This window comes from Cherax quadricarinatus, chromosome 11, assembly GCF_038502225.1.
Source record: "Cherax quadricarinatus isolate ZL_2023a chromosome 11, ASM3850222v1, whole genome shotgun sequence".
In the NCBI taxonomy this organism is placed as follows: Eukaryota; Metazoa; Arthropoda; class Malacostraca; order Decapoda; family Parastacidae; genus Cherax; species Cherax quadricarinatus.
In genome coordinates, this window is record NC_091302.1 from 17439128 (window position 1) to 17451577 (window position 12450).

The 12450-nt window shown below is 40.5% G+C and overlaps 1 protein-coding gene across 1 annotated transcript in view; it reads right to left on the bottom strand.

Annotated features, from left to right (window-relative positions):
• Positions 1-2692: 2692 nt before the first annotated feature.
• The window catches only part of LOC128687509 (nephrin-like), a 721388-nt gene continuing 711630 nt past the window's right edge, over positions 2693-12450 (bottom strand). Inside the window, exons 11-13 of the mRNA XM_070083853.1 lie at positions 10583-10705; positions 5279-5391; positions 2693-2887 (exon numbers count right to left, since the gene is read on the bottom strand). Coding sequence (XP_069939954.1) covers positions 2693-2887; positions 5279-5391; positions 10583-10705 — 431 coding nt within the window. The remainder of the gene's footprint in view (positions 2888-5278; positions 5392-10582; positions 10706-12450) is intronic.

The following is a 12450-nucleotide window of genomic DNA, read 5'->3' on the forward strand; positions in this document are numbered from 1 at the left end:
TGAATATTCGCTGAATCTGTTTTTATAATGAAATCTGGGAATGAAGTATCCTTAAGTAGTGACCTGGTGACATTCAACCTAAATGAGTCTGTATAGACAAGTTTTAACCACAACTAGCCACCCAACAAAAAACTTTGCTTTTTCAATACAAAATAAAATTAGCAGATATCTTAGTGTCTAAAATTTAAAAATTAATGTAGATGAGCTAATACTTCTCTCCTTTATTTTTTTTACTGTCTTCACTTTCTTTTCAACCCTTATTTACAGTCCTTCTCTAATTTTTCCTCTCTCATCGTTTTTCTTTCATTTTACTTCCCACGTTAACTTCATTTCTCTTCTCTCTCTCTCTCTCTCTCTCTCTCTCTCCCTCTCTCATTTTCTTTACTTGAGAGTCAGGCCAGCAAGAAGATTGTTAGTGATTTCCGCTTTACTTTTTTCCTGTCACAACATGTGTCTGTCCGTCACTTTCATCACAGAATGTCCAACAGTGTCCAGCTAGCAGCTGCTGTGGTTAAAAGACCTCACAACTTACTCATTAATTAATTTAAAACTTCAGTAAATATTTAACTTTCACCGGACGTTCTGTTGTCTCTGTTACTCTGTTGTAACCGTATGGCTCCCGTATCCCTGAACGTGATCCGGTCATATTTCTCGGGCTTTTGTTTGATCGCCGACTGTCATGAAAACCACACTTTACCTCACTGAAAGCAACTTGCCCTAGCCAGCTGAACCTCCTTAAAATCTTCTTCGGCTGCATTCAGCCCTAATTTTATCTAAACTAGACTATGACGATCATGTATATTCTGCGGCCTCTGCCGCAACTCTTTCTAAACTTGATCCCATCCATCATCAGGGATTACGTTCATGTCTAGGTGCTTGTCGCTCCTTTCCTGTCGAGAGCCTATATGCAGAGGTGAATGTTCCATCCTTGAACGATCATTGCCTCCGTTTTTTTGTCCTCTTTCATGACCTTCACAATCCTTCTACAGTTCAAGTCTGTTCTGCCCCATTGTCATGCGCGACAGCTCAAATACATACAGTTTCTTCTCGCTCCTTTTTTTTTTTTTGCACACTCCCGGTCTCATTCTCTTGCTGTTGTCATTTACACTGATGGTTCTAAATCCTCTTGTGGTGTAGGGTTTGCAGCAGAGTTCCAGGACAATGTTGCGCGAGGTCATTTATTAGACTCAGTTAGCATTTTCACTATTGAATATTGAGGTAGCCCTGGATAGGGCTACCTCAATATTTGTGGTAGTCTCAGATTTCTTTAATGCTTTGCAGGTAATCAAAAAAAATAATTCTCCTCAACCCCTAATTCTTCGTATACAACGTTGGTTACGCCGCATTTCTAGCAAAAACAAAGAAATCGTTTCCTGTTGGGTCTCTGGTCATGTGAATATTCAGGGCATCGAACAGGCAGACTGCGCAATCAGCAGTATTTGACCTTTCAGTTTCATATGGAGGTTTTCCATTCTCAGACTTTTTTGCTGTAATCTCTAGCTACTTTCGCAGCCGTTGGCAACAACGTTAGTCTGTGTTGATTCATAACACATTACATTCTATCAAACAGAGTTTAGGAGCTTGATCTTCTTATCATCAATGTCGTGGTTGAGAGACTACATTTTCCGTCTTCGCGTCGGGTACACACGTCTTACTCTCAATGAGATACTCACATGGGTATCTCAAGGAGAGGCGCTCAGTCCACTCTTCGCGAATTGTCAGGTTCCAATTTCAGTTTGCCATATTCTATTGTACTGTCCTGTCTATTAGCGAGCACGCAGAATTTTCCTTCGACGTCGTCACCGCTCTAACACCCTTACTTCATCTTACCTCTTCGCTGAAGGCCCCACCTTTGACACTGACTCCCTCTTTGACTTTTTGATAGCAACAGATTTATTACACAACCTTCGGTTATACTTTTCATAGCAATCGTCACAGTCCTTGCAAACTCTACCTTAGTTATACTCCCCAACCTTGCTAGTTTCAGATCAAGCATATTAAATAGTTCACACACCCTACCCTACAGCGTTGTATGACTCTGGTGGGTTTAGAGTTTAGTTTTCATTATAATAATAATTTAACCTTTACCAATGGGGAAAGATTTCCCCACTAACGTAATGGTAACAGCAGTGGCATCGAAGTCAAAAAATATTTTCTTGCTTTCTGTCACTCTCCTCGATCTTTCTGTCGCCCACTTTTTTTATTATCTAACTTTCTTACATCTTTCTCACTTTCCCCTCTCACGCAGTTCGCCTCTCCGCATTACCTGATAGACGTCCTCCAGTTTTGTGTGGAGGAGCGTAGCCCCTGGTGCTCCTGCCGGAGTGTTGGTGGTCATTTCTCCTCCTCCACATGCAGCGCACCGCCACTACTACCACCAGTGTCACCACCACCATCACCACCACGCCCACCATCACCACCCTGGTGCTGAGCCCTCCCTCACCACCCTCATCTACTTGCTCGTCACCTAGGAGATAAGATTATTATTATTATTATTATTATTATTATTATTATTATTATTATTATTATTATTATTATTATTATTATTTTTATTATTTCACTATGAGCAGTGATGAATTTATTAGATACTATTCTAATATTCTAGTGAATATTACCTCCTAGCATCAGGAAATTGTTTTCAAAACAGCAACAACAACGCAACCACAACAATAAACTAACAAACGCAAGCGTCTTAAAACTTACGCATTCTGTTCTCAGCCATCTTGTAGGTAAAAGCTTCCAGGTTGACGGGATCAGAGCTTCCCAGGACGTTCCTCGCTACCACTTGTATGATATAGTCGAGGCCGGGGGTCAAGCCTTCTAGGATGAAGGTTGGCCACTTGGAGGACACGTTGACCTGACTCCGACCTGTTACCTCCTCAAAAACCTGTTTGGGAGAGTTACAGGTGTGTGGATGAGGTGATGGAGAGGAAGGAGAGGTTCTGTCACAAACTGCTCCAAAATAACATTCTTGAACTACCTCATAGAAATCGTTTGACTCAAGAATTCCAATTAATTTGACCAATATTAGTCAGAATTACTAAGTTATCGATGCTTGTGGCCTTAACAACTTAACAACTTCTTCCCAAAGTAGTCTCCCGTGGTCCCTATCTTAGTTCGAGGGACGGTAACTCACACATAAAATTAATTTTTCATGCCCTTCTGAAAATTCTACCCAGACAGACTCTGCATGTGTTCTTTCAGTATTTATACCCACTTTTATGCAGCAATTTGAGTGTTCTCTGGCATATAGTGCCACCCCCACCTCAATTTCTGTTATTTTTTATCAATGTTGAATAACTTAAAACCCTAAATGTGACATTCAGTAGGCATATTCCGATTCTTCATATTAAACCACGTCTCAATTATGGCAATTACATCACTATTACCTGCACTTCCAATTAATCTCAACTTGTACATCTTGTATGTAGCTCTATGACTATTTGCAAAATATATTTTTAGAAACCCTCTCTTCTCTTTTCCCTCATTACTCATTCCTTTTACTTCACTATCTCTATTACTATCCTTATCACCTAGTGCCACTGGCTTTCCAATATTCACCAATAACTAACTCATTCTGTCTATAACTGATTTCCCTAAAACACATTATAGCTATCCTGAGAATTCATCCTGCCTAATTCTATAGCATCATATTCATCTCTTATCCACAAAAATCCATACCCACAATCTATTTCTTGTTTAAGCCCTAACAGTTCTCTTCACTGCACTGGCCAGTGTACACACACCTGTCTTAGATAAATAATCCGCACCCCTGGCATACATGTCATTTCTGCCATAGAAGAGGTCCCATTTGTCTATAAATGGCACTGCGATGTCCTTACAGTTCACGTTCAACCAGCAACTAACACCAATTGCCCAGAACAACCCATTATTTCGAACTCCTCTCTTAACCTGTACCTACTAATCAGGTCCTTACTCCTGTGTCTGCCAATATCGTTGTCTTCATCAATGAGACATATTAAGAATGCTCCAATTACCTCTCATGATGTTGTCCATAAACTTATTCTGACTATCCCCGTCTATTGCTCTTACTTTCATTGGCGGGTTTCATTATGACGGTAACATTGGTCTTCCTTGGAATGGTCTTCATTGGAAGTCCTGAATCGTCTATTCACATTCGTCTGATAACAAAGAAAAGAATTGCTGGTCCCCACAGCAGTCTTCTAGACCTTCCCCAGGTTCAGATTCGTCCCATTAGCTCCAACTAGGATCCAGTCGTCGGTCCGATCATCGACGTGGCTATTTTCGATAACGGCATTCAGGGGTGTTCACATACTTTTGAATTTCTCTTCTCGCTTCCATTAACTCTGCCTTAAGCTGAAGATACAACTGCTCATTGTCCGGGAAGCCATCCTCACAATCTCTGGTAGCTAAGAACGGAGAGCACACTAGGCATGTTTTCACATGAGAAAGAACATCTCACCACTGAGGTGTTCTTGCAACAGATCCTACCATAAGTAATAATTTGCTGGACATAGTCCTGTCAAATAAGGAAACCCTTGTAAATAGTCTAGAGATCACCAAAGTACTTGGTGCAAGTGATCACAAACCTAATACTTTGAATATTACCTGGGAGTAAGTGATTAAGGATAATACGGTAAATGTCCCCGATTTTCAATCTGCCGGCGTGTCTCGACTTGGGAATTCTAGCTATCGATTCCATTGATGATGATTATACTTAGAGTCTTAGAATAATGAAGGGATCTGCAACTATGACTTTTTTTCAATAATTACCAATAATTATTCAGGACCTGACTAAAAACAAATTATTACAGTCCAAGGGATTTGATTATCAAACAATTAGACAAACTAGGACAAAATAAGTCCCCGGGCGCCGACGAACTCTATTCAAGGGTACATAAAGAATGCAAATAGGAACTTAGTCTGTTTAACTCACCAGTCCAAATTGGTGTTGTGCCGGAGATGTGGAAGTTGATGGCTAATGTAATTTCTATATTTAAATCAGGGGAAAAGTAAATTTCATCAAATTACCTGTCAAAGGTGGTATATGGTTCCTGTACACTCAAAATTGTAGATGTTGCTCGCTGTTATGTTTCCCCAGTGTACTTTAAACTTAGGGCAATGTACTAGTGGGTTAAGTTTATTAACATAACGAAACCGTACCACGTTTCCTTCAGTCCACCCACCCAATCTCCCACCTACTCTTCATATCTCCCTCCCTTCAATCCATCCTTTCTCCTCCTATCCATCTACTTTCCTTACTTTTTATCCCTCCCCTCCTCCATCTCTTTCTCACCTTAGCAACAAATGACTGCTGGAGGCCACCATCAAAGCCAGGTTTGCAAGCGACAACCAGGGAGTCGTAGGTTTTGTTGACGACTGAACACCCCACTGGTCGTTCCGGACGTCCTGCATCAATACGTAAATTTGTATATATTGTTTGCTGTTGTATGTTGTTGTTTGCTGTTGTTGTTATTGTTGTTGTTTGTTGTTGTTGATGACATTATTGCTGTTTGTTGTTTGCTGTTCCAGTCATTTCTCATGTCACTGTTGTTGTTATATTGTTGTTGATGATGTTATTGTTGTTGCTGATTAAGTTGTTGTTGTTTGCTGTTGTTAAGGATGTTATTGTTTCTGTTGTTCATGTTGTTGTGGTTGTTACAGTTTAAGTGTTGATGTCCTATCAGCACAAAATCCCTGAAAACTGTTAATGCAAGGTAGAGTTGTTTTCCTCAAAGCACCAGAGAGAGAGAGAGAGAGAGAGAGAGAGAGAGAGAGAGAGAGAGAGAGAGAGAGAGAGAGAGAGAGAGAGAGAGAGAGAGAGAGAGAGAGAGAGAGAGAGAGAGAGATTAATGTTGGTACTAAACACTAGTTTTCAATTCTTGCTTAAATCAGAGGGTAAAAAATCTCCACTAGAGTGAAGGAATTAGTAAGTTAGAGACCACCACCACACAGACCACTTGAAATTTATTAAAAAAATATAATAGGCAAAAAAGAACACACTTTTATTGTAGGAGAAGCTTTTGGTTGCGTTGCATGCTTTTGTTGCAGCACATGCTTTTGTTGCAGCACATGCTTTTGTTGCAGCACATGCTTTTGTTGCAGCACATGCTTTTGTTGCAGCACATGCTTTTGTTGCAGCACATGCTTTTGTTGCAGCACATGATTTTGTTGCAGCACATGCTTATGTTGCAGCACATGCTTTTGTTGCAGCACATGCTTATGTTGCAGCACATGCTTTTGTTGCAGCACATGCTTTTGTTGCAGCACATGCTTTTGTTGCAGCACATGCTTTTGTTGCAGCACATGCTTTTGTTGCAGCACATGCTTTTGTTGCAGCACATGCTTTTGTTGCAGCACATGATTTTGTTGCAGCACATGCTTATGTTGCAGCACATGCTTTTGTTGCAGCACATGATTTTGTTGCAGCACATGCTTATGTTGCAGCACATGCTTTTGTTGCAGCACATGCTTATGTTGCAGCACATGCTTTTGTTGCAGCACATGCTTTTGTTGCAGCACATGCTTTTGTTGCAGCACATGCTTTTGTTGCAGCACATGCTTTTGTTGCAGCACATGCTTTTGTTGCAGCACATGCTTTTGTTGCAGCACATGATTTTGTTGCAGCACATGCTTATGTTGCAGCACATGCTTTTGTTGCAGCACATGATTTTGTTGCAGCACATGCTTATGTTGCAGCACATGCTTTTGTTGCAGCACATGCTTTTGTTGCAGCACATGCTTATGTTGCAGCACATGCTTTTGTTGCAGCACATGCTTTTGTTGCAGCACATGCTTTTGTTGCAGCACATGCTTTTGTTGCAGCACATGCTTTTGTCGCAGCGCATGCTTTTGTTGCAGCACATGCTTTTGTTGCAGCACATGCTTTTGTCGCAGCGCATGCTTTTGTTGCAGCACATGCTTTTGTTGCAGCACATGCTTTTGTTGCTGCACATACTTTTGTTGTGGCGCATGCTTTCGTTGTGGCGCATGCTTTTGTTGCGGCATATGCTTTTATTACAGCACATGCTTTTATTGCGACATATGCTTTTGTTGCAAAACGTGTTTTTGTTGCAGCGTATGCTTTTGTTGCATCACCTGCTGTTGCTACAGAGCAAACATTTATCGCAAAGTATGATGTAGTAACAATATAATACGGTATAGTTGCAAATTATATTGTTGTTGCAGAACATGCCTAATTGCAGAACTTGCGCGTGTGTGTGTTGCAAAACATGCTTTTGTTGAGTAAACATCACTATTAGCCGGAGGTTTCATGAAGCAACGTGTTGCTACACTACTGTCAGCAGAACGACATTACTGTAGCCTAGATAAATTAGCCATTGACTAAAATCTGCAAATATTATGAATCAAAATGAGCTGGTTCTTTTCATTTAGATTTAGAGAGAAATTTTAAATAGGACGTAATTGATGCTTTTCAATGTGAACAGATGGTGCTTTGAAATTAGATATTGATGGTGCTTTGAAATTAGATATTGATGGTGATTTGAAATTAGATATTGATGGTGATTTGAAATTAGATATTGATGGTGCTTTGAAATTAGATATTGATGGTGCTTTGAAATTAAATATTGAGGGTGCTTTGAAATTAGATATTGATGGTGCTTTGAAATTAGATATTGAAGATGCTTTGAAATTAAATATTGATGGTGCTTTGAGATTAGATATTGATGTTGCTTTGAAATTAGATATTGATGGAGCTTTAAAATTAGATATTGATGGTGTTTTGAAATTAGATATTGATGGTGCTTTGAAATTAGATATTGAAGGTGCTTTGAAATTAGATATTGATGGTGCTTTGAAATTAGATATTGATGGTGCTTTGAAATTAGATATTGATGGTGCTTTGAAATTAGACATTGATGGTGTTTTGAAATTAAATATTGATGGTGCTTTAAAATTAGATATTGATGGTGCTTTGAAATTAGATATTGATGGTGCTTTGAAATTAGATATTGAAGGTGCTTTGAAATTAGATATTGAAGGTGCTTTGAAATTAGATATTGATGCTGCTTTGAAATTAGATATTGATGGTGCTTTAAAATTAGATATTGATGGTGCTTTGAAATTAGATATTGATGCTGCTTTGAAATTAGATATTGATGCTGCTTTGAAATTAGATATTGATGCTGCTTTGAAATTAGATATTGATGCTGCTTTGAAATTAGATATTGATGCTGCTTTGAAATTAGATATTGATGCTGCTTTGAAATTAAATATTGATGGTGCTTTGAAATTAGATATTGATGCTGCTTTGAAATTAAATATTGATGGTGCTTTGAAATTAGATATTGATGGTGCTTTGAAATTAGATATTGATGCTGCTTTGAAATTAGATATTGATGCTGCTTTGAAATTAGATATTGATGCTGCTTTAAAATTAGATATTGATGCTGCTTTGAAATTAGATATTGATAGCAATTTTTTCTTAAATAATAATCGCCAGAAGCTCATTGTTTTGAAAAAATTAATATGGAGACAAGAAAGATAATTTTGCGGCATTCACCTGGTGGTTAGGTACTAGTGTTGTTCACCTGGTGGTCAGGTACTAGTGTTATTCACCTGGTGGTCAGGTACTAGTGTTATTCACCTGGGGGTCAGGTACTAGTGTTATTCACCTGGTGGTCAGGTACTAGTGTTATTCACCTGGTGGTCAGGTACTAGTGTTGTTCACCTGGTGGTCAGGTACTAGTGTTATTCACCTGGTGGTCAGGTACTAGTGTTGTTCACCTTGTGGTCAGGTACTAGTGTTATTCACCTGGTGGTCAGGTACTAGTGTTATTCACCTGGTGGTCAGGTACTAGTGTTATTCACCTGGTGGTCAGGTACTAGTGTTATTCACCTGGTGGTCAGGTACTAGTGTTATTCACCTGGTGGTCAGGTACTAGTGTTGTTCACCTGGTGGTCAGGTACTAGTGTTATTCACCTGGTGGTCAGGTACTAGTGTTGTTCACCTGGTGGTCAGGTACTAGTGTTATTCACCTGGTGGTCAGGTACTAGTGTTATTCACCTGGTGGTCAGGTACTAGTGTTATTCACCTGATGGTCAGGTACTAGTGTTATTCATCTGGTGGTCAAGTACTAGTGTTATTCACCTGGTGGTCAGGTACTAGTGTTGTTCACCTGGTGGTCAGATACTAGTGTTGTTCACCTGGTGGTCAGGTACTAGTGTTGTTCACCTGGTGGTCAGGTACTAGTGTTATTCACCTGGTGGTTAGGTACTAGTGTTATTCACCTGGTGGTCAGGTACTAGTGTTGTTCACCTGGTGGTCAGGTACTAGTGTTATTCACCTGGTGGTCAGGTACTAGTGTTGTTCACCTGGTGGTCAGGTACTAGTGTTGTTCACCTGGTGGTCAGGTACTAGTGTTATTCACCTGGTGGTCAGGTACTAGTGTTATTCACCTTGTGGTCAGGTACTAGTGTTGTTCACCTGGTGGTCAGGTACTAGTGTTATTCACCTGGTGGTCAGGTACTAGTGTTGTTCACCTGGTGGTCAGGTACTAGTGTTATTCACCTGGTGGTCAGGTACTAGTGTTATTCACCTGGTGGTCAGGTACTAGTGTTATTCACCTGGTGGTTAGGTACTAGTGTCATTCACCTGGTGGTCAGGTACTAGTGTTATTCACTTGGTGGTCAGGTACTAGTGTCATTCACCTGGTGGTCAGGTACTAGTGTTATTCACTTGGTGGTCAGGTACTAGTGTCATTCACCTGGTGGTCAGGTACTAGTGTCATTCACCTGGTGGTCAGGTACTAGTGTCATTCACCTGGTGGTCAGGTTCTAGTGTCGTTCACCTGGTAGCCAGGTACTAGTGTCATTCACCTGGTGGTCAGGTACTAGTGTCATTCACCTGGTAGTCAGGTACTAGCGTCAATTACCTGGTGGTCAGGTACTAGTATCATTCACCTGGTTGTCAGGTGCTAATGTCATTCACCTGGTAGTCAAGTACTAGTGTCATTCACCTGGTAGTCGGGTACTAGTGTCATTCACCTGGTTGTCAGGTGCTAATGTCATTCACCTGGTGGTCAGGTACTAGTGTCATTCACTTTGTGGTCAGATACTAGTGTAATTCATCTGGTGGTCAGGTACTAATGCCATTCACATAATGGTCAGGTACTAGTGTGATTCACCTAGCGGCCAGATATTAGTGTGATTCACATCGTGGTCAGATACTAATGTCACTTGCCTCTTGGTCAAGTACTAGTATCACTCGTAGTCAGGTACTAGTTTCACATACCTGGTGATCAAATCCTAGTGTCACCTAGTGGTTAGGTTCTAGTGGTTACGTGCTAGTGTCATTCCCCAGGTGGTCAGTAACTACTAGTATCTCCTAGTGGTCAGGTACTAGTGTTAATATCAAAAGCCAGGTACTAGGTTCACTTGGTGGTCACGTACTACTGCCACCTGGTGGTTAGGTTCTAGAGGGCACGTACTAGTGTCTCACCTGGTGGTTAGGTACTAGTTTGACTTCCTGGTGGTCAAGTATTAGGGTCAGTCACCTGCACGTCATTATACTTGTGTCATTCACTTTCTTGTCTGCTTTCACCTAGTTCCACTCACCCACTGGTTAGGAATGACTCACCTGCAGGTACAACGTGAAACAGACAAGGTTCCGTCATTCTACCCACTACGTTCTGTGCCCAGCACTGCAGCGTACCGTAGTCTTGGTGGGTCCTCGCCACGAACTGTACCACGCTACCCCCATCTGCAAGTACGGTACAGCAAGTTAACTTACAGGTGTAGAGTATGAGAGGTGGGAAGAGTGAGAGACAGGTGTGGAGGGGCGTCAGGTTTGCAGTTTACTTGTGCCATATTTACGTCTAAAGCAGTTATTTACAGTGAGTAACAATGGTAGAATTACCGACAAAATGCAACTGTGACATTTTTATTGTGGAAACGTATCGCTCTCCTGGAGAGCGAAAGTTAGACACATTTTAGTATATCATAGGTACTGTTATGTATCGCTGTGTGTATTCCACCTACTTCATAAAGTATGGAGAGAGAGAGAGAGAGAGAGAGAGAGAGAGAGAGAGAGAGAGAGAGAGAGAGAGAGAGAGAGAGAGAGTAGTAGTAGTAAATGTAGACAAATGAGGGAAATAAAAACGAATGCATACTTTTTTTAATCTGTTAATTATCACTTCAGTACCTGATCACTGCATACATTTGGAAACATCCAGGGTCCCAAGACCGATAGGTCCTCAATAAAGGTACCCTAAATGTATGCCTTCGTGTTCATCCCCATTAAAAAGGGCCTACTACAATAATCTATAGTGTATATTTATGGACCTAACAGTTAGGTGCACAAAAAAAAGTAAGACATGTAAAATGAGCTTCAGCTCCTTATGTTCAGTATATGACTCATTCCCTGAGCAAAAATTCTCTACAGTAAATCTAAGAAAGGTATTAATTAAAGGTATTAAGAAAGGTATTAATTTCATTTCCTGCTCTTCAATCCCTCTCCAATATACTGTGGAAAGCGGCCCACTCTATTTTTAGCACAATTAAAGAACACAAGAACTGTCCTCTGGGTTGATATTTTTACTTTAGGGATCATAACCATCCTATAACCTAACACTCTGACATTACTATCGATATCCTCTCTCAGCCTTCTCAGACTCTGCCTTGTTGGACTGATCCCTATACACAACAGTTCTCTTACCTGTTCCTCGCTCAACCTGTCTTCTGACACTTACCTTTCCGCTTCATCTGACAAGTCCTCCGAATCTCTCTCTCTTCACCTCACCTGTTTCCTGACATTCTACTCCCCTTTTCACCTGATCTGTTTTCTGAATATCTCCTCACTTCTTCAACTGATCTGTTAAAGAAATTTCTACTAGCCTCTTAATTAAATCCGTATTCTGTTTTTTTTTTTTTTAATTTCTCGTTCAATTCTGACTTGATAACGGTACGAGATACAAGTACACATGTACACTCTCTCACACACACACATACACACACACACACACACACACACACACACACACACACACACACACACACACACACACACACACACACACACACACACACACACACACACACATACAATATAATCCATAGCCTTCATGAGGCTTATGGTAAAACAAGTGAAGAGAATGTAGAGTAATGGTTCAAAGAACCGACAGGATGATGAGTTAGACACTTGTGCAACTCAAGTATTGCACAAGTGTCTAATTCATCAAGCGATGAGAAATTGGTGTCTTATTAACAAGAGATTAAAGCTTTGACTAAACTGATAGAGGAAGAAGAAGAAGAAGAAGAAGAAGAAGAAGAAGAAGAAGAAGAAGAAGAAGAAGAAGAAGAAGAAGAAGAAGAAGAGGACGACGTACAGCACGTGGCCAATTTTCAAAGAATCGGAAAGTGCTCGAGAGGCAAAATACGCCCAGGCCAACTGACCATCGCGAGAGAAATAGCCTGAGAGAGGACTATGAGACGGAAACTAAGATATTA